Source organism: Clarias gariepinus, chromosome 13 (genome assembly GCF_024256425.1).
Source record: "Clarias gariepinus isolate MV-2021 ecotype Netherlands chromosome 13, CGAR_prim_01v2, whole genome shotgun sequence".
In the NCBI taxonomy this organism is placed as follows: domain Eukaryota; kingdom Metazoa; phylum Chordata; class Actinopteri; order Siluriformes; family Clariidae; genus Clarias; species Clarias gariepinus.
In genome coordinates, this window is record NC_071112.1 from 27,195,901 (window position 1) to 27,222,154 (window position 26,254).

Genomic DNA, 26,254 nt, shown 5'->3' on the forward strand with positions numbered 1-26,254 from the left:
GCCGAGTACATGAGACTTATTTTAGTCCAACTTTTATTATTTATTACAAGCATTAGTACCCGTCGGTGGTTAAAAAGTTTGTAGAAACAGTTAAAAAGCTAAAAATAAGCTGATCAGTTTTAATAATAATCATAATTTAATCAGTGATATTATTATTATTATTATTATTATTATTATTATTATTATTATTTTGATTTCACTGGGTGCAGGCTAAACTTCAGGCAGATATCTAAGTACTGTAGAAGTTTCACAAAAATTCTGTCCAGCCAGTTTTGTGGGATGCTGTGACAAAATCTAACAGAAACGTGCAGTAAATATATCTTTGAAAGAACTAGTTCTGACTAAAGTAAAGACAAACAATATGATTATAACAAATAAAATTAAAATATTTGATATTTAAATAATTTATTCTTTTAATTATTTTAAACCTTTGTGTGGTGTTCATATTTTTGTTATTCAGCCAATGTTCATGGATTTGGTGGACCTGCGGCATTTTTGGGTCTTTAATTTAACACAATATATTATATATTAAAATACTCAACAGATGTTTACTTCATCCTTATTACAAGCAAACTTAACAGGATATATAGTTAATGTTTGCTCTTTTAACAGTGCTGCTCATTTTGTATTTGATTTTTTTTAAAATAAAATGTAACGCTGTAGTATTCGGCTGTTCCCGGCAAGGGGTCGCCACAGTGGAATATCCAGTCCGCACAACTAACTTGGCACAGGTTTCACGCCGGATGCCCTTCCTGACGCAACCCTCCCATTTATCCGGGCTTGGGACCGGCACTGTGTCCAGTGGCTGGGGGGTTTGTGCACTGGCTAGGAATCAAACCCGGGCCTTCCGAACACTGGCTGGAAATCAAACACAGGCGAATCAAACCCACCCAAAACACCTACCATTAAGCCACCAGTGCCCTTTTTAATAAAATGTAATAAAAAAGAAAAATTAATAATATTCAATATGCGTGGAAAAATTTACAAATTTACAAATGAAGCAAGGTTTTTCTTAAGTATTAATATTTATTTATTCAAAATTAATTAGAAAAATAACCCACTTATGTCAGTTTACACATCATTGTCACTCTAGACAACATAATCAGCCCCACTAAACACATTGCCTTTTCATACCAGCCCATACAACACACGAGGGGCAGAGTTTTACTGTGTGTGTGTTGCATGTGTACTTCTTGCATGTATATTGTCTTTTTCTGTCCATCTTGGGTCCACACAGTTCACAGCGCTTCTTCTTTTGGTTGCTGCTGGCCGCAACCTAGAATAATAAAAATATCATAAATTTTCCTTAACACCTAATATTTACTTAACCCCTCCCTCCCTCACAAGGCATGAGTGTCAGACATATACTACAATAGCATCACACACAAGTTTTTGCAGCTGTATTATATTGCCCACCCCTCCTTTTGTGGCATTATACACCATGATGATCTCTGGTTTCTGTAGCTCCTGGCCACAGATTCTCCCATCCCTGTACAGTGTACTCATCAGTACCACATTCTTGCCTTTTTTTGTCGCACAAAAGGTTTTCACACTTTAATTAGCCCCGTACATCCTGAATTTGAAAGACGAATTAATCGTATCATTATTCTTTTGATAAAAATGTTTTTAATCGGGTCCCACATAGCAAATGGGGAAATAAAATAAAAATAATAGTTTACCGTCTCTCCAGTAACTCGGCTCACCGTTAAGAATCGGCTCCCAAATAAATTATATAATTTTAAAGTTTAAAGTATCTTTTATTCTACTCTATTCGCGTAAGTATTTAAACCTGTTTAATAAAATCTAGCCTCTTTAGGATAAGGAGTGAACAAAACAGATCATATTTATTAAACGTGTCATATATATGTTTTTTTTTTTGACTCGAAAGAGCCAACCGATTCAATGAGTCGACTTTGCTGTGATCGACTCATCATTACCAGAGACTTTACTGAGTCAGTTAAGTTTCAGCTCGCGCCGTTGCTAAGCTACTTGTTGGCAAATGTAGTTAGCTAAACTAGCTTCAAAAAATCTTCTCTATAAAAGCTGGTGGATCTACAGTGGTGTAATGGGTATGTATACACCAAAGTAGCAACCATTCTCTTAAATGACCGCAAAACTATCTACAGTTTGAAGTATATTTAGGGGGGAACAAGTAACGTTAATGATAGCTAGCTGGCTATCATGGTAATATTTTTTACACCTGTTTTTTGAAAAAGCCTTTGCAATTGGTTGTTTGCCAGGAAGGCTGCACGAGCAGTTATTTGATTGGGTTGTTTGACGGCATTACAATATTAGAAGCCAATCCTAGTGCAAGGGGCGGGATCTTTTGACGGATACGGGTGGAAAATAACAACAAGCTAGCTCGCTCGGGCTCTCTGTCTAAGCTAAACCCTTAAAAACAATTTCTTAAACATTTCGTTTACACGACGTTCGTATTAATTGCTAAAAGAACAGTAGGAATTTCGATTTAGGAGTTTCGTTTTTATATAAAATATAACAGAAATGCTTAGAAAACCCCAGGATAGCTAGCTAATCAGCGAGTTAGCCATCATGCTAGGTGACTAGCCTAGTTGAGAAATTTGACTAATTATTTATGGTTGTGTGTTAATGCAGCTGTGGCGATGACTTCAACCTGCCCGGGCCTTTACTGTGGAAAAAGCTTCATTAACGGGACAATTGGAGAATGTGGGGTAAGTGGCTTATTATTATTATTATTATTGTTGTTATGTTGTTGTCACATCTGAGAGGTACAGAGCTCCACCGGAGACCAGAGTTTCATTCTGTTAATGACATCAAACTGTTGAGAGTAGCAATGAGGCCTTGCATCTCCAATAAATTTGAGTCCCGCCTTAAGTCTGTGTGCATGGATTTTGCATGTTCTTTATGCAATGAATGAATATTCTTGTGTGAAATGTAGTGTATGTCACTTTTTTTTTTAATGACATATCTATCACAAGTTTTGTGTTAATGTAAACATTTCCCTCCCTGCAGTGGGTGTCTTGCTCTACAGTATCTGCTCGTTAGCAGTAAATGTTATTTATCATTGTGTTTTTAGAGATCGAATGAATTCAGATGTAAATCATGATTCTTAATTGTGCCAAATCATGCATCACAATGCTGATCAGGCCTTCTGAGTGGTGCAACAGAAACACATTTTATGGCCTACGTTAACAAAATTTGCATGTTAAATATGCCTTTACCTTCAAACTTTGCAAGGAAGTTAGTCTTAAAACCCACTTATTACACACGATTACACCTGCCTCAAAACATCCAGTGGCGGATTTAGCAATTTGGGGGCTCAAGGCGGTCATGGATATGGGGCCCTCTGCAGTGCTTTTTTCAAAAGTCTTACCTTAAACTTCCTTTCGTTCGTCATCCCACAGCAATCTTATCCAGCTGTCTAGAACAGCACAATAGAAAACAAAAAAACAACAGAACATTAACAGATTAACTAATGCACAGACAATTTTCTACAATTAAAATGTAACTCATTGTCAGTTTACATATCTGTTAGTTACCTTTGTATTTCAACATGATCAGCAGATTAATAGTTGATGATTGGCCTCTGTCTTCTATGCTGTTTCACTAAAGTAAGAAAACCCCTGACAGGTCAATGGAGTGACACAAATAATATCAAAGAATACTTATTAAAATGATTACCTCTTATCTTTATCCTTGCCTTCCCGTCTTTGTCTTACTCTTCAGTCTGTTTGTCTATCTGTCTTCTTCTGTCCCTTTAATGCTTTTAATTTTATGTTTTTCTCCTGCTACTTGACTGCTTTCTTTTTGTCCTTCCAATCCTTTTAATGCATTTTACTGTTTCTCTTCGTCATCACTATATTAACTTTCCTCTTTTGCATTTTTTCTTTGCATCTCTCTCCTCCTTTCCTATTAATTTTATTTGATTTGGATGTCTCTCTCTTTCTCCTCAAATGTTTTTTTTCATGTCTTACTTTCTCTTCTCCGCTTTTGGTACTGTATTTCTCTAGCTTTATTTCTTCTCCCTGTTTTTTTTATCATTTACTTTTTTAAAATAGTCTTCCTTTATCAAATGAGATTTAGTGGGTGGGAAAAAACATACGAATATTATGGTGTTGGATTAAGAGTAATATGAAAATAATGTTAATTAAAAAATATTTTAAATAATAGTCTCATTGTGTGCATGGCTGGGGTAAATAGTGTAAGCCAAGACACTAAAATCTGGCTTTGCAAGCTCTGGCTTCAACACACTTTGTTATATCTGACTCCATATCCACTGAATTTCTGACTTCGTGCTCAATTGAGAGATTAGCAAGTGCAGACAGCCTCTCTTGTGACATTGTTGACTTGAAGTAACTTGTGACTATGCACAAGCGTAAAAAAAAATTGTTACCTTTGCCAAAGATCCTGATAATAGTCTGTTCTCCTCCCGTTATTTTCGTTTTTTTATGCACCACTTGTAACTTCGTTTCATGGCTGTAGATAAAAGTCTCCCGCTCCGCAATCAAACTGCAGTGAATAACTTTCCGCTTTCGTCACAGAGAATGTACCATTGTAGTGTGTGTTTGGGGGGGGTCATGGCGTAGAGGCTTTCTAATGCTATTTCAGCAAGTGGATTTTAATTATTTTTAAATGGTAAAAGTGCTGATTTAAAACTACTTAGTTAGGCTTAAGTCATGGGGCTGTGGCAGTTTTGGGCTCTATGTTCTAGTTCTAGTAGGCTCTACTTTTGCCTAATGGTAACGCCGCCTCTGAAAACACCACAAAACAAGCACGATAGAGACTGCAATTGATCAAAACATGCTCAAGACTTCGGAGGCGGTAAAACGTCACATTTCTTTGTAATCTTACAGGTTGTATGTACACTGTAAAGCATTCCCACACCAGCATCCCATGTGGTAGGAGTAAATTATTTTCTAAATTTTATTAGAAATAGTAAATATGATGGGTGACAGAATGAATTAAAATGTTGAACGCTTGTATTGTAGCATTAGTTTTCTAATTTGAAAAAAGAAATGGCAGCATTTAATTACTCATGTTCCATTCAGTTGTGAAGCTGTTGAACAATATTTATTGATTTAAAAATAAATAAATAATAATCATAAACCTTTTCAGGGTCTTAAAATTTTAACAAAATCAGAAGAAAAAAATCAGGATATTTTTAAAATCATAATACTTACAGAAACGCAATATTAATAATATTGGCACTTTCGTGTCGTGATATCGTATTGGGTAGTCCCTGGTAATTCACATCCCTAGTGTTTTTGGTTCTGTGTCTTTACACATGCACATGCAAACACACTATTCCCAATTTTAACTGGGAATATGTGCTTGGTTGTAATAAACTCATTACATAACTGCGCTGGTCATGTTCTCTCATGCACGGACAGGTGTGTCCCCGAGGTGAGAGAGCAAACCTGGAGAAGATCTGTCAGAAGTGTACAGGTTCTCCAGAGCTCTATGACTGGCTCTACCTGGGCTTTATGGCCATGTTGCCGCTGGTCCTGCACTGGTTCTTCATCGAGTGGTACTCTGGCAAGAAAAGGTAAAGGCATTTCTTACACCTCTGTATCATCATTATTAACATTGTATTTACACAGGAGTCATAATGCTGGAAATCTGAACTGATAGTAACAATGTAAATGTTTTTAAAAATTTTTTTTGTGGATCTGAAATGTATGAAGTAGGGCTGTAGCTATCGAATATTTTAACAATCGAGTATTCTACCAAAAATGTAATCGATTAATTGAGTAATCGGATAAACTGCTATTTTGCTTAATTAAACAGAAATGTAAAATATATAAGAGAAACAAAGATTAATTGGTATTCTTTTTGGTTTATTTTTTAATGCATACAGCATTTTATATAAAAAAAAAAATAGTCATTATTTACAATACAAGGAATAACTTAATGTTGACTGAGATGCATTAAGTGCATTACAGTGCTATACATTCTTATTTTAAAGCCTTTTATCAGATGCAACCACTAAAAAAGGTATTTTAAATGACTTTGAGTATCAAAAAAACTAAGGCACACATTAAAATAAATAATTATACAAAAACACTAAGTTGTGCGACTTAACTTTCAGAACTAAAAGTTTCAAAATCTACAGCTCAAACGTAACATAAGCCTTTACTGACAGTTTCTGTCTTTTTCTCTTGCTTTATTTAAGTAGTCCAGTGTGGTCCATTATGGACAATGAATAGTTTTTTTGGAAAATTTTAAATATTTTTATTTTGTTTATATTGCAAATTATTATTCTTTATTATAAAAAGAATGTAAATCTCCTTCTAAAAGCTGTAGTGATTTTTTTTCTTATACTTTATTAGTTCATTCTATAAATAACAATTTATAGCTTTGTAGTTTATTAGCTGAACTTTGACATGATGAAGGTATGCAATATATGTTGCATATTGATTTCTATTACTGTTGATGGTGTTAGAGTTACAGGTTTGTAGGGCTTTTAGTAAGGTGTTAGTATTAGGTGGGAGCCGATGTGGTCTCAGTAATGCTGATGCAGTGTGCCCGTGTTGTGTGCAGTTCGAGTGCAGTGCTGCAGCATGTGACGGCATTGTGCGAGTGCAGCGTGGCGGCGATCATCACTCTGCTGCTGAATGAGCCGGTGGGTGAGCTCACCATCCGCTCCTGCAGGGTGGAGATGCTCTCTGACTGGTACACCATGTTGTACAACCCGAGTCCAGACTACATCACCACACTGCACTGCACCCAGGAGGCTGTCTTCCCTCTGTGAGTGTGTTTGTCTGAGTGTATATAAAAGTGTAGTTTTGGATTGTGATTGGTCAGAAGTATTAAGTATACCTGATTCTGAAAGTATCAAGATTCTGTAATTATCACGATTTTAGAAATTTTCAATATTATATATTTTTCTGATTTTGAAAAAAGTTAGAGTAAAAATTTCATAAATTGAAAGTTTTATACATTAGCCTTATTCAGCTGCTTAACAAGTGATACAAACATGATTAAATAAATGGAGCCTGTTTTGACATTGAACTTGAAATTTGAACTTAACTAAGATTAAGTTCAATTTGTTATTGAGAAGCACACGTCTGTCATCTTCCATAATTATTATTAATTAAAGATTAATTAAAGATTTATTTAAGGCTATTAAACATTATTATTATTATCTTTATTATCATAAAAAAAGCTGATCAGCGGCTTTTTTTAGGTTGTGAAACTTTTGATTTTGTAACGCTATAAAAATTCATTTCTGTTGCTTCACACAGAAGCTAATGCACTTGTTGCAGATGGTCATGGCTGATCAAGCTAAAAAACAGTTCTGGTCATTGCATCTCTTATAAATATAGTAAATAAAAAAAAAAAAACTTTAAAATCAGTGTGATAATGTATATGAATCAGCACACTAAAGAATCGCAATTCATACCTAAATTTCCCAGAACCCCCCCCCTAGCCAATCTCTAATATTAATGTGTTTGTGTCTTGCAGCTACACCATGGTGCTGATCTACTACGCCTTCTGCCTGGTGTTAATGATGCTGCTTCGACCATTGCTGGTGAAGAAGATCGCGTGCGGTTTGGGGAAGACCGATCGGTTTAAAAGCATCTATGCCGCACTGTACTTTTTTCCCATCCTCACCGTGCTGCAGGCAGTTGGAGGAGGACTTCTTTGTAAGTGTTTAATTCCTCCAACACCATGCCTGTGCTCCAATATTCCACTCACCCACTCTTCCTCCACACTTCACCCTTTAAACACTGCTTCGTTACTGAATCAGCCTAAACTGCTTTAAGTGATTGTTAGTTGAGGATCACTGTGACCTCACCGTGGCATTCAGGGGAGGCAGGGGATCATCCAAACAGCATTGCTCTTATCAAGATGCCTAAAATAGCGACAAAGCTTACTCCCTCTCTTTTATGTTAAACAATATATTCATTAGTCATGTGTTCCTGTGTGATCATGTGAGTTTGTCACAGGTTCTTTTCCCCCTTACCTTACTTTGAACATTTTATATTGAGCCAAGAGCAAAAGTTTTTGAGAAGTGAAACATTATTATAATGTCAAAAGTGGTGAATAAAGTGTGTGTGTGTGTGTGTGTGTATGAAAACAGATTATGCATTTCCCTACATAATTCTGGTCCTGTCATTGGTCACGCTGGCTGTGTACATGTCTGCTTCGGAGATCCAGGTGAAAACACACACATACACACACACATACACACATACACACACACACATACATACACACACATACACACACACACACATACACACTGATGTTATTGCTTCAAACATTTAGGTTTAAAGTGAATGTAAATGAGTCTGTAATGCAAACCTTAACTTAGACTTATTTCACCAGATTGTAATTTGTTTAATATTTCTAATATGATTTTACATATTAGTCATTTTTTTTCTTACGACTTGGGATTCTTTTAAAGCCTGAACACATTGGCCCTAAATCCCTTTCCATTTTCTTTTTTTTTTTTTTTTTGTGCATTTTAAGAATAGACAATGTGTCTTAAGTATTAATGTGCAAATAATAAACGATAATATTTTATCATCATCATTATTATTTATATTATTATTATAATGATAAACAGTAAATACATAAATGTTTAATTTAATCTATAGACACATGGTTATCAATAAAAAAACATGTAAACATATTAATTTACATGTACAGTCAGGTCCATAGATTTTGGAACAAAGAAATTATTTTTTTTTGCCATTTGGTCTCTATATACCACCGCACTGAATTTGAAATGAAACACTCAAAATGTGAGCAAATGATTAAAGAATTTTCAGCTTTAATTCCAGGGGTTTGAAAGAAGTGTGGTATGGAACAAATGCATTTGTGTTTGGTAGCTGTTCATTCGAACACTCAGCATGTGGTCCAAAGAGATGTCTAGGCAAGTGAAGGACACTATCATTAGGCTGAAAAAAACAGAGTTCTGTCCACGGTAAAGAAGAACCCTTTCATAACATCTAGGGGAATTAAGAACACTCTTGAGGAGTTATACATGTCATTGTCACAGTGTACAGTCAAGAAAAGAGCTTTATGAAATGAATACAGACACTACAAGACAATACAAGATCAGAAAGTCTGTCTTGTACCTGAATAATGGGTAAAGATTTCCAGCCAGCTTGTCTGGCTGGAAATGGAACTGGGTCTTTGGTGCTTATTGATAATCTGATCGCTAATATAAGCAGCAGGATAAATTATAAAGTGTATATGGATATACTGTCTGCTCAGATTCGACCAAATAGAAATGGCTGTAATTACTGAATGGTTAATGGCACTCTTTTAGGACATTTTATGTTTCATTTCAAATTCAGTGTGGTGGTGTATCTTGTTTAGCATTATGCAACTGACTGCTTATAGCAATACATTTCCAGAAATGCTAAAATTAATAAGGTATGAATAAGAAAATGAATTTTTAAAATGAGGTCTAAAATGTTCAGCTTTTCTTATGCACTGATGACAACACTTTTCTCTTTCTCTCTCTCTCCCTCTCTGTGCAGTCCTTTAAGAACCTTGTGGCTAAAAAGAAGCGCCTGGTGGTGCTGTTCAGCCATTGGCTCCTTCATGCTTATGGCATCATCTCCATCTCCCGATTGGATAAACTCGGGCAGGATCTGCCGCTCTTGGCCCTTGTGCCTGGACCCGCACTTTTTTATTTACTCACAGCCCGCTTCACCGAACCCAATCGCATTTTATCAGAAGGAGGAAACGGACACTAAGGCACTGAGGACTTGTGTGTGTTTGTGTGGTGTTATTACCTTCTCAGTACACAACCTACAAGACTAATTTTGGAAAGGAAGTTTTTTGTCTGTCCTGCAGGAAGTAATTATAAAGTTCCATGTTCAGTTCAAATAAATTATTTGTGAATCTTTGCTGCTATTTTAAACAAGTGTTTATTTAGAAATAACATTACCTAGCTTTAAGAGATTTGAGCAAACCTGTACAAGTGTACAGTTTGTGCAGGTCTTAAACTTTTTCCTCAACCAGAGCAAATCAATGTTCTGTGCATGTTTAGTTTAAATAATAATTCAATTAATTCATTGAGAAAGTAAAAATGTTTAAAAGAAAAAGAAGTAAGGCTTTAAGTTTGCATGAAATTTGTTTTATCAGAAAAATATGGGTGTTAAAGCGGCGCCCTGATGCTGGAAAGTCTTTGGAATCTGGTTTGTTTTTTTTTCCTTTTTGATTCTTCTTATGTAGAGACACTGAACATTCGTTGCTTTGCATCTGAGCTAAATTATAACTGAAAGGTACATTTTCCTATGTTTGTTTATGTTAATTTGTACAGGTATAATGATGAATGTGTTCATTTTTTCTTCTTTCTCTACATTGTTATTACAGCTGGTCTGTAAATGTTATTTATACTGTTATTTGAGTTTTTTTTTTTTTTTTTTTTTTTTTTTGCAAACTACTTTGTGCCAAACTATCGCATGTGTGATGTGAGAATTATAAATGTCTTTCTGGGTAAATAATGATCACCTGCTGTGTACGTGATATATCTCTTTATCTCTATATCCATATATGTAGAGACTTTTTAAAAGCATGGTTTGTGTGTTTGTACATATGAGAAAATATTTAGAAAAAAATGTCTCTGACTCCTGCATGTAAATGTAACTGTTCAGATTTTTATTGTTCAGTGCAATATAAAGGATTAAAAAAAATACACTGCCATTGGTGAGTTTCATGTGTTAATGTGACAAATTTGGCTTTTCTCATGTTTTATAAATATCACTGTCATTTTTTTTTTTATATTATTCCTTGTACACCACAATAAGTTAAACTCATTTATAGTTACGATTATAGTTATTCTGTGCAATGTCCATGAAATAAAGTACATTCTGTTATGCTTGTTTTTTTTTCTTTAAGATAAGATGAAAAATGCAGTTTGGGCATTACAAAGGGAAAAATACTTGTTATTGTTTCTAAAGTCACGTTTAGCGTGGTCAAGTGCAATTAAAAAGGCAAACATCTTTAGAAATCTGTTAGCTCTTATTTACAGCAGCTTCTGTTGAGGTTTATCCAATTCTAGCACCGTGCTCATGGCCTTTAACTTTGCCTCCAGCCTGCTGTTAATGTCTCCAAGATGCCGCTCCTGATCCTGGACCTGTAGCATAAACATCTGCATCGCTTCCAAGAACTTCTGGTCTGTTTCTGCAGATTCCTACAGCAACAGGTATATATATTTTTTTAATTAGTGATTTTTTCCCCCGAATTATTTTATAATTCAACCTTCATGTATGCAACCAACAAAGGCTCTGTACAGGTATGTTTGTCATATATATTGTAATTTCCAGAATACCACAATGGTCTTGAGTTCTCAAATCTGGTTGACTAGAAGGTGTTGAATAATTAACAAATATTGTTTTGAACATTTATAAAAGAAGTCACCAGTGTCCTTTAACATCCCCCTTAAAGTTAGGCAGAGAAGAATGCTACTTTAACATGTAATTATTTAACATAATTATTTATTTTTATACTAAAATAGTCATTTAGTCACCATATTCAACTGTATTTCTAAATATAATTTATTTACAATAAAAAAAAAAACAAATCTAAACTGTATTATGTTTATTTGTGTTCGTGTACGCGGGGCCGCTGGACAAATGAGTGTCTCTGTAGTTACGTAAATTTTTTAAAAAGCGTGTAATTTGAGGTTGAGCTCTAATTGTTTTTTTTTTTAAATCATCCTTGGGCTGCAGCACTGTGCGCCCTGAACCCTCCCAATTTTGCTCTTAGCGAATCAATGTGATTTGACCATTCTCAACGAGTCTTATTAACGGTCAGCAGATTGTTAGTTAATGTATTGAATAGTGATTGATGTGGAAGCCAGCTGAATATGAGAGAAAATTCTGTGATTTCTTTGCTAAAATACCCCATCAAACATAGAAAGAAAAAAAGTTAAAAGGCTTGGACCAGATTGACCTGATCTTCTAATTAAGCAGCAGTCAAGTGATCGCGGCCGAGTTTACACTCTGTGCTTTTCCAGCACTTCTTATGGCTATTTACAGGCGATTATTAAGTTTAATTTTAATTTTGTTTGCTTCCCACCAAAAGACTTTTGCACCAGACGACTGCCTAAAGTATCTATTATTTTTAATCATGTACAGGATTTGTGTTCTTCGCTCCCACCACATAATAAATAAAGATTAAAGAGTTTGCAAGTTGCTGTCATATAAGAGGGATAAAATACTCAGGATGTGGTGCTATACAGCACAAAGTGTACCTCTGTAGCCAGTTTATCTGTAATCCAGGCATCCACCAATCTTACTGTAGAAATAAGAGATTGGATTATAAGCATGACAAAATGATGTGTGTGTTACAATTCAGTTTAAAGAAGTAATTAGGAGCTGGATTATAAAGTCAACAAGTAAAATCGGACATGCTATACATACTGTACCATATATGTATAAATAATACAGACTAAATGAAACACAGACTCACTGTAGATGGACTGCACTTCCTCTTTCATCCAGCTCATTTCCTGTGTGTGCGTCTCCTTCTCTTTCCTTGCATTAATGATGTCCTCCTTCATTTGTTCAATACACTAAAATTATAACCGTCGTTACTGTAACTCAGACTTGCTGTAGATGATCTGCCTAGCGCTTAATGAGCCCCTGACCTACCAGACGCAGACGACTGTTTTCCATGTTCACTTGCTCCAGCATCAGTCCGTTCTCATAAACGCTCCTCTCGATGGCGCGGATCTGCTCAGCCTGAGTGCTCAGGAGCTCCATGTGGTCCTCTCGTAAAGTCTGCAGCTCCTTCTTCAGATCTTCCTGCAACAGTATTAAATACATCAACAACTTTATTAATACATGATTTCTATAGCAACGGCTCACAAACCGATAAGAAATGTGTTTTTTTTTTTTTTGTTAATAGTGTAATGGAAACTGTAATTCATTTAAACATTAATGGAAGGAGACTCCAGTGTCAGTCAGAGGTGAAAAAGCAGTAGCTTTAAGTCATTTGCAGAACAGAAGAGTTTATGCTTCTTTGCATTTTTTCTTATTCAAGAAGAAAAGGGGAAAAAAATTGAAAGTTATGGACTGAATGCTAGTGAGCTATGAAAGAGAATAGGTTCTCTCTGTTTTACCTTCGTCCGGAGCATTGCTGCTGTTCTCTCTTTCACATCCCGCATAGAAAGCTCCAGGTGAGATTTTCTGGCCTTGAGCTCTAAAAATAAGAAGGAAATAAAATACTGAGATAGCAGAAAAGAAGACAATCGTATTGGATATGTAGGGAGTCCCAAAATTCAGCATGTGATGCAAATTTTTATTCCATTAGCTAGCAAATATTAATATGGTAAGGGCTTAAAAAGCTTGGGCTTTTTCACGTCTCTCTTAAATCAAAATTGAGATGTATATTAGTGCCTTAGAATAGCTTTCGGGTGTTATGAATGTTCCTGCACTTCACACCGGCCGTGAAGTTTGTGTAGTAACATGTATATACAGTATACACACTAACTGTATATCTTAGATTCCCAGAGGTCTGAAATTTGTTTTTGTATCTTATATCTTTGTTTTTGTTTTACATTCTTACTGTGATTATTGTTTCCTGTTCGATGTTGCTGCTCAACGTCTCTTTGAATTAATAGTGTTCGAGTCAAACTAGGACTTTTGATTGTCCAGAATAACAGAGACAGTTATGAGAGTGAAAACTACCTTTACATCTCTGTTACACTAATGTACTTATCCCAGTGTTTTATCACACTAAAGAAAATTGATCTTAAAACTTAAAATACACGCAGTATGCCGGAGTCTGGCTTCACATCTGAAACTCTGGCATCCCAGGAACTCCTTTAATGGCCCAATTATGTGATAATGTCTTGGGGCGAGGTCAGAACTGTATAGGGGATGTGGCAATACCTCCTAGGCGAGTTTATGTAATGTGCACATGCTGTCGGTGAATGATTGTGTGTACATTTTTTACAGACAGATGTGTCTCTTCTGCAATTTATCCATGGGTTTTTAAGGATCAAGCGTTCCACTCATTGAGCATTCACAGAAACGACTGCAGTGAGCTCGGAGCCACCTGGTCATTCACAGATGTACATTTAAATATTTACTGCAGGTAAGAGTATCATCACCGTACTGTGTTTAAAATTTTGTAGAAATGGCAAATGACTATCTTATCTTATCTTATCTTATCTTATCTTATCTTATCTTATCTTATGCCTGTTAATATTTAATAAAAAAAAAACCCACAAGGTTTACTTTTGATTAATTGCACATCCAGTGACCCCTGACCATTACAAACCACGGAGGACTTTGCTTCACAAAAACCTTGACCATACCAACAGTTACACAGGACACTTCACAAAATTTCATGAGATATCCTTTTTTTTTTGGTCAACTACATTTGATAGTACCTTTGATCTTATTTGATCAATTGATAAGATTAATATGATAGAAATTTTTACAAAATTAATCTTCCAGATAATTGGAACTGTCCATATTTAACGTCAAGTGTGTGTGTATGTTTGCGTGTACGTGTTCGTGTGTACCAGTTGTTTGTTGTTTAAGGGCTTGATTTCGGGAATGCTCAACCTCAAACAGAGCCTCGACTTTTGACAGCACGGACTCCTGATCTTTCAGCTCTTTTTCTTGTTCTAGCTGAGCTCGAGTAACTGAGTCCGCCTCCATCTTTCAGAAAAACACAAAACTCATTCTTTATTTAGACGAGAGAGACTTCTGAAGATCCACTAGCTAAAACAAAAGATAGTCAATAAAACATATTTACATAAATTTGCATAGCAAGTTAATAATTTGACAAATTAATTATTTTATTCCTCACCATAGAGATACATTTGCCTATTATTTTTTATGAGCGTGTCTAATGTTTTTGGAGCCGTAGAAAAATAATGAATCTTATTAAGCTCTATGTAATTCAGGATATCCAGTAATACTAAGAGGAAAAATCCAGAATAAAAACTCTGCTGTATTCCACAGAACTGCACAAAAGTTTTAAAGACCTCTGAAAAAATCCTGTAACTAAACCCAATAATAAACCCAATTATCAAAATGCAAAGTAATAATAATTTATGCAACATTAAATTGAATCAAATCATAGTTGTTGTGCTTAAAATGCTACAGTCCTTCTGCCTCTGCAAAAAAAAATCACATAATAGGTCATGAATGTGGTTTATAATATTAAATATTTAGAAAAACTATGTAAATGAAAATTATATTTCTTGCACTTTTTTTTACAGAATGGCTGGGCACCAAAAACTTTTGCACAATCCATTCTCACGTTGAGCTGCTTTATTTCCTCGTTATATTTCTTTTCCCTCTGTTTACACTCGTCTTCTGCTGTGGCGATCTGCTCTGTCAGTTCTGTGATTGCCGAGCTCATGGCTTCGTGTTCTTGGAGCTCCAGTTTCTATAAAATATAATAAGAATCATTAAAGTACTGTGTGTGTGTGTGTGTGTGAGTGATTACCACAGACAAGACTTTTGGCACATTCCCCTTCACTGAAAAAATAACCAACATTTTTGTACAGTAAACTTGGTTATAACAGTAGTGTAGTAGTCAAAATGAGCATATTTTTAGAATATTTTTGTAATAAAAAAACATTTCTGCTCAGTCATTTTTGTATAGTTGGTTAAAATTAAATAAAATCCACTGAAAAAGAAGATACGTCACTCTATACTTCCTAAATATGACCCCATGTTTATATGTTTAGTACTGTAAAAAACATCAAAACAAAAAATGGCAAAATTGCTCTGGGTTTTAAGGGCTCCGTACATCAAACGAAAAAAGGAATCTTTATAAAAACAACTAATATTTAGGATAAGATATACTGTACCTTTATTTGTCCTACAGCGGGGAAAATTTTCCCCATCCAAACACCTCTGTAATTATTAGAATTTGGATTATGTACAATTTAATCTCTCTCTCTCTCTCTCTCTCTCTCTCTCTCTCTCTCACACACACACGTGAGCACAAGCCCCCAATAATGTATTTCTTTAATACAAGTTTCTAACCTCCCTAGCTAGTTCACTGTATCTTGTCTTGTTTACGGCGGTAGCTGAACAGAGTTTCCTTATGCTGTCTTCATGCTGTTCTTTTAGAGTTTCAATCTTCACACAGAGCTCTTCTCTCTCGATCTCAAGTGCTGCCCTGAAAAAAAAAACACTTTACAATATACTGAATATACAACTTTAACATACCATTTCAGAATTAGTAATAAAATGAACCTGCTGTTCTTCTCCTTTTCCAGCTGCCCCTTCAAATCCACCAGGTTCTTCTGAAACAGCTTCACTGTGACCCTGAGAGACCAAGAGAAAATCATTATAACTGCTCTTACGATCAACCTTTATTCTGTCTCTACTGACTCAGTTCTGCCGCTAATTCACACTTATACAACATAGTTTGGATATTAGCTGCTAGTGCAAAAGAGGCTAGCCTGCATGAAGCTTTCATAATGTACCTGTTGGTTTCATAAAGCTGTTTCATTTCTTCCTCCATCTCTTTGATTTCAACTTTATATTTAGCGATGGAGGTGAAACGCTCGTCCAGTCTCTGCTTCGATTTTTCCAGTCTAAAAGAAAAAAAAGGGAAATATTCCATAAAGTCCACACTCATGTGTTTTGTACCTTTAAATATTTTTATTACATAATTTATTTTGTATTTCTATGTAGTGCATAATATGTGTGATACAGAACAAACAACATGTCAGCATATTAATAACTGCAAACTGCAAGAAATCTAAACTCTTCTGTCTTGAAGAGGGGGCAGAGGTGGCTCGGTTCGTTAAAGCATGGAGTTTCGGATCGGAAGGTCAATAGTTTGAGACCCAGCTCTGCTAGGTTGCTGCTGTCGGGCCCTTGAGTCCTTAACCCTGTCAGCTACAGGGGCGTCGTATAATGGCTGACCCTGAACTCTGATCCCAGCCTACTAACAAAGCTGAGGTATGTGAACAATAAAGAGTTTTACTGTGTAGTAATGTATATGCGATGAATAAAGGCTTAAGATGAACTTTACATCTTTACCTATATTGGTGCTGACATTGGAGAAATGTTACAGACATTACTGTACAACGTAACCACAAACATTACACAATCCTATTTCTCCTTACAGAAAACTAATTGTTGCTATCAAAACTATAACATATTAGAGCGAGTGCATTAATATACACTTGCACTAATATCAGAGCTGCTGTAATAGAAAATTAATCAACAACTATTGACCAATCAGAATCCAGGACTCAACAGCGCTATAGTTTAAAGTTCATTAAATTAATTAAATAAGTAAGTATATAAAGCATAAAAGGTATTAATTGATATGAACTCTCTGTTTAGACTGCTGTGATCTGCCAATGCATCATCTTCCTTTTCCCTCTGAACTTTGAAAAAGGATGAAATTTGAGAGATGGCCTCAAAACGAACGCTGTTCTCCTTCTGTTCTTCTTCTATCTCTCGTTCCACCTAAACACAAAACACAAATAAACACCAAAACTGATGCTTTACCCCACATAAACTTTCTTTCGGCTACTCCTGTCAAGCACTTTTACAAATGAAATCAGGGGAAAGTCTTAGGACGCACGTTAGTTCATGGATGTTCCTTGATATTATTAAAAAGAACAATTATAAGGAAAAAAACATCATTGATTTTACAAAAAAAATCAACTGCATTATAATCTCTTGCACCAATATAAGCTGAGTATTTTTGGTCTACTCAGTCTACTTTTAACTTTTAAAATAAAAAAATAAATAAAAAACTCAGTAAACTGGAGCGAAACAGATCATCTGAAGGTTTATCTGAGTCGATTTTGCTGCAGTTATCTTTTAACCAGCTCAGATGTGACACTCTCTGGTCGCTTGGTGTGAGCCATAAAGTCTGGTCCAGTCCTCATCTCTGATAAAGGTCATCTCTACACCATGCACCTTTGAAGGTCTTTTTCAAAAGCACAGCATGAAGTCTCAGCTCAGCAAGAGTTAGCCCAAGCGGCAAATCAATGCCTTAAATCTCACATCTGAGGGATGGGATTTAGTGCTTTGATTCCTTTCTGAGGGAAAAAAAAAGAGATGCTTCTTCTTCTTCTTTTTTTGAATAAAAGTTTGCTCAGCACATTTCCTACCGTTCTGATGTTCTCCTGAAGGCTGAACAGCTGTAGGTTCAGTGTCTCTCTCAGCTCTTGTAGCTTTTTCTCACAGAGCTCTCTGGTGATAACACAAGGGCATTAAAAAGGAATTTTTTAAGCGTAGAAGCAAGATGAAGCTACACCAGCTACTCACTTCTGCTTAGTGAGCTCGTCTGATTTTTCAATTCTGTCCTTAATTTGTTCTTCATATTTCTGGTGTGATGTCTTAAGTCTGACCAAACTTCTTTCCAACACTGATATTTGCTGAAAAAAAAAAACAATAACAAAAAAGGAGGAAGGATGGGTATATGTGGGATTTCAATATTAAAACATTTTACAATTTTGCATGTTTTACATGCTGGGACTTTTCAATATGAAAATTGCACAGTAGTATACAAAATATCTTTTAAAAAGGCAAAGGTAATGAGAGTATGTTTTGGATCAGGTGCTATTCTACAGTATTGTACAAATGTCTTGAGACACCCCTGTGTTGCTGCTTCCAAAGAGCCAGAACCTCTATAGTCTAACTAGGGACCATGGAGGCCAATTGTATTTATTTCCATTTTTATGAATGTGGTAGGACACCTGGTTAAGACATGTGCATGCACATTCATACACTATGGGCAGTTTGGCAACACCAATTAGCCAAATTAGTCTTCGGGATGTGGGACGAAACCCACCAAACAAGGGAAGAACATGCAAACTCCATGCATACAGAGTCGAGGCGGGAATCAAACACAGACCCTGAAGGTACAAGGCGACAGTGCTAACCACTATGTTTCCGTGCCGCCCACACAGTGACCTATGAATCATTAAAGCTAAAAAGAAGAAACAGAAGAAGATGATGACAGATTAGGCCATTGATAAGTATACTGGTAAAGCTGAATGCTGAGTTGTTGTAACTGATGAGAGGGGAAATGAGGTTGCTGCTGAGGTTATTACTTAAACCACCAATTTTTAAATTGTATTTTCAGGCTATCTTTGCCTGTCACAGTAAAACAATTGTTCCCATTTCTTTCATTTAATCTATCTCATTTAATTTAATTTAATACAAAGAAATGGAGGGTGGCTCAAGACTTCTGCGCAGAACTGCATGTGCTAATAAATATTGAATGTGAAATAAGTTTAAACTGGTGATTAATGTGATAAATAACTAGTACTATTTATGCAGCAATATATTGGTGATATTATAGACTCCTATAAATTTTTAGACTTTCTTTCCTAATTTAGTTGTATCCAATTCCCACTTGGCGGGCGGCTCCCACATCAAGGCTACTACTCAATTAAGGAGGGCTGAAGACTATTATGTGTCGCCTCTGGATCATGTGACACCAGCCAACTGCATCTTTTCAAACTGCTCACTTGTGCCCCTTGAGGGCGGGTTAACACACTCGAAAAACAGGGCTATTGGTGAGTTACAGACGCCCATGATTGGCTGTAGAGCCTCCCATCCCAACCTGTTGAGAAAGCTTGGCCCATTAGCTCTCTCCAGCGAGAAGCAAAAGCATCACCCAGAAACCAAACTCGCAATCTCTGGATGATGGAGCAAGCACTTTACCACTGCGCCACTTGCTGGGCCTCACACCTATTAAATTTATTTCACCACTTCCCAGTTTCCTTTTCATATACTGTATATTTTAAGTGTTAAGATCACTTTTATTTAGTGTGATAAAATCAATTGTATTTCACATTTAAAGTCGAGTGCTTGTTTTGGTTCCTGAAAAGTTCCTGTAGTAAAAGCATGCCTACATTTCATTCTGCATTGAGTTTAAATAAAACAGAACACAGTTTACGTCTGAAAAACTGTCAGCTCTTTCCTCTTTCTTCTCAAGCTGGGCTAAAGCCACATCCAGCTCTTTGTGCATCTCAGTGTTCGTCTTCGTCTGCTTCTGAATGGCATTCAACATCTCGTTAATCTAAAAAACAAGCAAACCACAAAAACCTGTCCTGTCATTGTGTAATAGTAAAAAGCTGACCTGAGTAATGAGAAGGTGTGATGATGCAGAGTTATTCAAACTACCTCAAAGCTGTTTTTTTCCTCTAAAAAGCGCACCTCCAAGTGTTTTATTCCTCTTACATGACACATTAATATAAACCTGTGATTTGCAATTAGACTACTGCCAGATTCTATTAAACCAGGATACACTTTTAGTACCTGTTTTTCAAGCATTTTCTTAGTTTCTTCAAAGATCTTCTTCTTCCTAATCAGGTTATCCTGTAGATCTTTCCTTGCTGAGTGCACCTGAGCGATCTTCTCCTTCGTAGACTGGATCTCATTCTTTGTTTCATTTAGGGTAATCTGCGTATCAGCTTTCTCTGACAACTGGCTGTTGAGCTGCTCGATGACCTCGGCGTAGGCGGCATTCAGGAGCTGCTGCTCTGGACTACAGAAATATTCATTAACATTTCTTCATTTAGCAGAATTATTTATATGAACCCAAATGAGGAATCCGTTCAAAGAACAGACCTGACAAAATGTTGTTAAGGAACTTACTCAGGGCTGTGACATAGCACTTCCATCTGACAGTGAAGGGATTTAAACTTCCTGGCAGTCCAACATCTTAACTATTAAGCTACACAAGCCATCTTTATCTATCATCTCAAGTTGATACCCCCCAAGAACCACATGATTAAGGTTACTGCGATCACTTCTCGTCTCTGGATGTTCTTTGTCTTTGTATGTTATATACAAATAACTTTTACATCATGAGTATAGGTCAAGTTCACTTTGGTAGAATATGGCTAATGTTGTCAAATGCTCCAGCTATTAGCCTTCTGACTAATAAAAATCAATAGCGCTCTAATATAACTGATAATCATAATTGTATACCATGCTAACATGCTATTGCTAATACACACAGAAGTAGGACGTTCTGTTCTTTCAGAAGCTTCTGTCTCTTCTCCATGGACTCGATCTCCTGCAGGATGTTTACTATCTCCATCTGGAGTTGATTTAACTCAGCCACGTTTGCATCCCTAGCAGCGGACACGGCGGCTAGGAATTGACAAACCAGGTGTATATTTATGTGCTTGAAAAGACACACATACACAATGTCATGTATAATGCTACATCTCAAAAGAGATCATGTTCAGGTGCCAAATGTTTACCTGATATTTCAGCGATAATATTGTCATGCTGGCTCATGAGCTGGTGGCGGAGTTTTCCCGTTTCTATCGTTTCCACCTCAAGCTCTTCATGCACGGCTTTTCTGCATGTCTCCTAAATGGTTAAGCTGATGTTAATAAAGTGAGACAAACGGCTAAGATACATGTAGTGAATGAAGTTTCAGTGTTTAAGTTTGTGGGAATGTTGCTAACAAATAAGTGGTTGTGCAAGGGAGTAGTTGTACGTAAGAACTATCTATGAATGTAATTACTTATAAGCAGAGGTGGGCAAGGTACACAAATTTCCTGTGTTAAATATTATTACTCAAGTAAAAGTACAAGTCCTCCATTTACTTGTGTACCTGAGTTAAAGTCCAGAAGAATCAAAAATACAGGGCTTTTCAAAAGTAAGGTCTTTTTACAGTAGGATTTTTCACAATAAAAACCTCTCTCTCTCTCTTTCTCTCTCTCTCTCTCCCTTCTGACTAGAAACGTTCTGCTTTTGTCCCCATCTGCAACTACCTCCTCCTTTAATTTCAAACAACTTTTATGTTATTAGGTTTTTCTCAAAGGAAAGGCAAGTCATGCAATTACACATAATAGCCAGCAAGTGGCGAAAGTCGCGCTTCAATACTACACACCACTGTGTTAGGTAACACAATGCCTTGCAGAAATGTACTTATACATTAAGTAGATGATATCTGCTGCATTTTAAGTAGGACATAAAAGTAAAAAGCATTCTCTAGTAAAACTAGAGAAAAGTGATGTAGTTTACGTGAAATATGTACTTAATGTACTCAGCCCTATCTACTCAGTTAAATGTACTCGGTTACCTCCCACTTTCGCTTATATGACGTTCCAGTCTTTAAACTTTAGGCATCACCTATGTCCCAGAATCTTGAATGTGACTGTTTTTATTTCTGCAATATTCTTTTTGTCCATTTTTATAGTAAACAATGGGTGTTTATCTGAAACACGAACGCGGTATTGTGTGATGATTTAGATGATGCTAAACTGGTAACCATAAGCTAACTTGCTAGCTGCAGGTGGAAGCCTGGCAGATCCAGTAAAAAACTAAAGAAGCTGTATTGTTAAAGTATCCCTTTAACCTAAACCCTGTAAGGACAAAAAAATTATTTACAATCCCTTGCCTTCAGTAAAGAGAGCACAAACCTGTTTAAACCAAAATTTCACTAAATATTTCGTTCATGTTTCAGTATTGAAGGTTTCATCAGGATGTGTTTGATGACAAAGCAATCACAACAAGAGCGAGGTGATGATGTTTACTTATTTATTTTTTTATTTTACCAGTTCTTTAATGGCTTCTGCTATCTCGCTCAGGTGATGGCTGGCTTCTTGACTGAACGACACTCCTTCGGCTCTCAGCTGCTTATCTAACAGGTACAAACAAACACATCATCAGCTCAGATAAGCCCCAAGCAATTCGGGTGAAAATGAGCTTCAGGAAAGCAAATACACTCAGAATTTTAATGGTGTGCAATGACACAGGATCACAGAGCGGACTTCATGCACAGGATCAGCAGCCGTGAGACGCTTGTTGTGAGAGATGTAACACCTAGCAGATAGTCTGTGTCAGGGGTGTAATGTCAAACAGTCACAGAAAGTATGCTTGTTGCTTTACTTGACTGAAGGAAATTATGCGGATTTGGATGTATTGTATGCACTAAAAATATACTAGTCTAGTACATCCATAGTGCATGTTTAAATCTGTCTTATATTCAATTGAATAAAGCTATGAACTGCTTCAATAGGAAGGAAGTCAAAGGTATTCTTTGAGGTATATTTGACTATTTCTTTAACAATTTAACATCTCGGAGCTCGCCCAAAGTGCATGCTTTTTGGCCCTTAGTAATAATTATTTCATACCTCAATCTCTCTCTCTGTTTCAGACCCCATTCAAACATGCCATTTTAATGTCTATATAAATGAGTTACTGCTGAGCCACGCCCATACAGAGACCTGCAGAGTTGAGCAACAAACCTAGGGAGGGGGAAAATCTAATCAGCTTCTTTAAACCCCAGCCAATTTAAACAATCAAAAGTTGTTGTTTTTTTGTAGACACACACTGGGGACCTGACAAAATGTCTAAACATGACTAAAAAAGTTAATTATAATATGTGCCCTTTAAGCAAGCATAATATGTGCCCTTTAATATACAGGTCGTATGTAAGTTAATCTTTTCCATATGTTATTAAGATCAGAACTGAAATTCATTTTGATTCCAGCCCACATCTGGGGCATTACACCTCCCACCTACTGTATACACCTGGTTTTGTATCTAATACCCCTATCTCACCTATGCGGTTTCGCGCGGTGGCCGTAGTGGTTTATCATGATTCACCGCGTGTTTTGGCACTGTGAGTACGTTTCCATCTTTTGACGCAAAAAATTGAACGTTTAATTTTTTGGCGGTCCTTACGGAAGCTTTCAGACCTTGCAGAACTTCGCAGAACGTCAGCGGAACTTTGACGGGCAATTGCAGCAGCCTAGGGGCCTAACACCGCATCTCACCGTGAGTCAAACTGTATAAGATACATAAGATAGTACATATATAATAGTATAGATTAAAGGCTAGATGCTGAATTGACTGCACTGGATTTTAGATAGTCCAGGGTTTGCCCTGTCTAGTGCCCTGAGTATGTAGCAAAACTCAGCACGTATAGATTTCTAGAGTTTTGGTTATTTTACTTAAAAATGATCAATAGACCCTGAATAAGAAATAAAACTCATAAAATAGGTTGCATTTTTATGTATGGTGCTTAGAGTATTTTGTTTTTAAGCACCTTTTGATTCACTGATCTGTCATCTATTTCTATACAATAAATACTGTACTGTATCAAGTGAACACTGATTTAGATTTGAGAGTGCTAGATTTTAACCAGCTCTCATTAGAAACATACAAACAGTACAAAACAGTTCAATGATGATTAATTTTATTTCAGTAACTCAATTCTTCTAAAAGAATCACTAATCCTCAAGCAGCAAGTAAACTGAGGCCAAGGCAGTGAGCGCACCGGATCCTAGGCAAACCTCAACCTCGGCCTGTGGATCACTCTCCTTCAAAGTTACTCCTGGCCTCTTAAAAGATTTATTTATTTATTTTCTTATTAATTCTCTCTTTGCCTGGTAACTGACACTTAGTCGATGGTCTCCTGTAGGACATAGCATATGGGTCAGGAGTTGTGTTGTATTCTTTCCATTTTCAATAATGTATGTATTGCTGCTTAAATCAGGACAAAATTTAGGTAAAAAACAACAATCGTGTATTCATACTGAGTGTGAGACCATATACCGATCCATGCACAGGTCGACTCGGTTCAACTTATGCTGTGTCTTCTGATGGCATTTAGTTGCCCCAGAATAAATGTAGTGGTTTTACAGTAATGGGGATGAACACTTACTCATGGTCAATTTTGTGTAGATACATAAGGCTGTAACACTAAACTGAAAAATTTAACTAAATACTTGTGCAAGACACTGTAGTTGTGTGTATAAAAGCAGCTGAGCATAACAAACATGTTAAAGACTCTTAGAGAAGGATTTAATTTCTTTGATGGCTGCAGTGTGTGATGAGTTGTGGTTTGTGGCAAAGTCATCTGAGCATCATGTGTAAAGAATCACAGTTTACAGATGAAATTTACTCATGTGGTTTTCACGTTTCATGTTGGGTTTTATAAAGGTTTTTCCATGGATTTTTTATGTGTGATTTTTACAGATTTTTTTTACATCAAGCACTTTTTTTGCTGCACATTGCTTGTTTATTTTTGTCCTGGTTTTAATTTTACAGTTTCTTTATGTCAACACAGTGTTTATGATATGAATTTTAGATCTTCATTGATTTATCTTGAAGCAAAAAACATGAACAACCTATAAAACATCCAAATATGCGTGCATGCATTTAAAATAATAACCAGCAAAAATGTTATTTCTCTGTGGCTAAGCAGATATTCACATGCTGAAACTATGGTGAAACTACTTCCATAATGATATTTAATTCCAGCGGTGTAAACATCAGTGTAAAGACTGATAGGGCTATTAATGAATTAATTTAATTTATTTACTACTCGTGCTCTTACCTAATTCGCCCAGATGTTCAAGTGCAATGTTCACAGCTGGAAAGTCTGGTACTAAACACGCGGCCATGACAGAAACAGTGAGAAATAAAAAGAGACTGAATGGGGTGGAAGCGGCTGGAGAAAGTTTTGCGGCTCTGCGCCATCTGTGTGCTGTGTACGGGACGCGTTGTCATAACAACAACTGTTCCATAAAGAACTCCCCCCCCCCTCGCGCGGCATGATCAAAGGAATTTCTCTAACGCTCTAACCACGCCCCTAGATACTCTAACCACGCCCCCGATTATTATAAATTAACTGTTATAATTCTTTTTAGACAGAAATAAACGTTTACAGTATCTGAAAAGAGTGATAAAATATAATAATAATAATAATAATTATTATTATTATTATTATATAAAACAATAATTACCTTTAAATCGTATTTATTTATTGGTTTATTAAAGTAATTGTTTAGATATTTATTTGTTTGTTTATTTAAGAAAACTTTCCCACTTTGACGACTACCTGCCTACATCTCTCTCTCTCTCTCTCTCTCTCTTTCTTTCTTCAGCTCCTTTATGCTAGCGTTATAAAAAGGGCAAACCTGATGAATGCATGACATTATTAGGGAAATAGAGGACGCGTTTAATGGTGAGATTAATGTAAGGATAAATGCTGTTTCTCACATGGCCAGCAGACGGCGCTGTTGTTCCAAGAAATGAATCACGCGCATGCTGAGAAGCCTTTAGACTTCAGCCTCGAGCAGCACTCAGTGTATTTTCTATTCTTATTCTTACTATACCTGTGAAACATCTATCTATCTATCTATCTATCTATCTATCTATCTATCTATCTATCTACTTGAATGTTTATCTAATTATCCGTCTGTCTCTTTTTATGTTGGTCTCACTGTCTGTCTATTTCTCTACCTGGCTGTTTCACCTTTTTTCTCCCAGTCTGTCTGTCTGCTTCCTCAGAGCACCAGTTTTTAGCATTGTTGCATGCGTATAGAAGTATT

General features: G+C 36.2%; 3 protein-coding genes across 3 annotated transcripts; 1 reads left to right on the forward strand and 2 right to left on the reverse strand.

Annotated features, from left to right (window-relative positions):
* The first annotated feature begins 1,946 nt into the window (after positions 1 to 1,946).
* jkamp (jnk1/mapk8 associated membrane protein) lies at positions 1,947 to 10,757 on the forward strand. Its single transcript, XM_053509262.1, has 7 exons — positions 1,947 to 2,069; positions 2,614 to 2,690; positions 5,370 to 5,524; positions 6,520 to 6,726; positions 7,444 to 7,625; positions 8,063 to 8,139; positions 9,474 to 10,757. Exons 1-7 carry the CDS (start codon positions 2,066 to 2,068, stop codon positions 9,690 to 9,692), a joined length of 921 nt encoding a protein of 306 aa, XP_053365237.1. The 5' UTR covers positions 1,947 to 2,065; the 3' UTR covers positions 9,693 to 10,757.
* Positions 10,758 to 10,932: 175 nt separating this feature from the next.
* On the reverse strand, positions 10,933 to 14,660 carry LOC128535382 (coiled-coil domain-containing protein 150-like). Its single transcript, XM_053509263.1, has 6 exons — positions 14,477 to 14,660; positions 13,067 to 13,146; positions 12,597 to 12,749; positions 12,415 to 12,517; positions 12,197 to 12,240; positions 10,933 to 11,134 (listed from the first exon to the last, which is right to left on the reverse strand). The coding sequence occupies exons 1-6, from the start codon at positions 14,613 to 14,615 to the stop codon at positions 10,967 to 10,969; spliced, it is 687 nt and encodes a 228-aa protein (XP_053365238.1). The 5' UTR covers positions 14,616 to 14,660; the 3' UTR covers positions 10,933 to 10,966.
* Positions 14,661 to 20,119: 5,459 nt separating this feature from the next.
* LOC128535323 (uncharacterized) lies at positions 20,120 to 25,375 on the reverse strand. The gene is made up of 6 exons (XM_053509197.1): positions 25,258 to 25,375; positions 22,469 to 22,554; positions 21,164 to 21,275; positions 20,915 to 21,050; positions 20,211 to 20,439; positions 20,120 to 20,125 (listed from the first exon to the last, which is right to left on the reverse strand). Exons 1-6 carry the CDS (start codon positions 25,322 to 25,324, stop codon positions 20,120 to 20,122), a joined length of 636 nt encoding a protein of 211 aa, XP_053365172.1. The 5' UTR covers positions 25,325 to 25,375.
* Positions 25,376 to 26,254: the final 879 nt, after the last annotated feature.

Coding starts and splice junctions, on each gene's coding strand:
- LOC128535382 (XM_053509263.1), bottom strand. CDS start 14,615: ATGGAGGCGGACTCAGTTACTCGAGCTCAGCTAGAACAAGAAAAAGAG. Junction 12,750..13,066: donor CAGCAATGCTCCGGACGAAG/GTAAAACAGAGA, acceptor ATACTGTTGCAG/GAAGATCTGAAGAAGGAGCT. Junction 12,241..12,414: donor GGAAGTGCAGTCCATCTACA/GTGAGTCTGTGT, acceptor TTATTTCTACAG/TAAGATTGGTGGATGCCTGG.
- jkamp (XM_053509262.1), top strand. Junction 7,626..8,062: donor AGTTGGAGGAGGACTTCTTT/GTAAGTGTTTAA, acceptor GTATGAAAACAG/ATTATGCATTTCCCTACATA. Junction 8,140..9,473: donor TGTCTGCTTCGGAGATCCAG/GTGAAAACACAC, acceptor CTCTCTGTGCAG/TCCTTTAAGAACCTTGTGGC.
- LOC128535323 (XM_053509197.1), bottom strand. CDS start 25,324: ATGGCCGCGTGTTTAGTACCAGACTTTCCAGCTGTGAACATTGCACTT. Junction 21,276..22,468: donor CAGAAGCCATTAAAGAACTG/GTAAAATAAAAA, acceptor TTAACCATTTAG/GAGACATGCAGAAAAGCCGT. Junction 20,440..20,914: donor GAACAGAACGTCCTACTTCT/GTGTGTATTAGC, acceptor ATATTTCTGTAG/TCCAGAGCAGCAGCTCCTGA.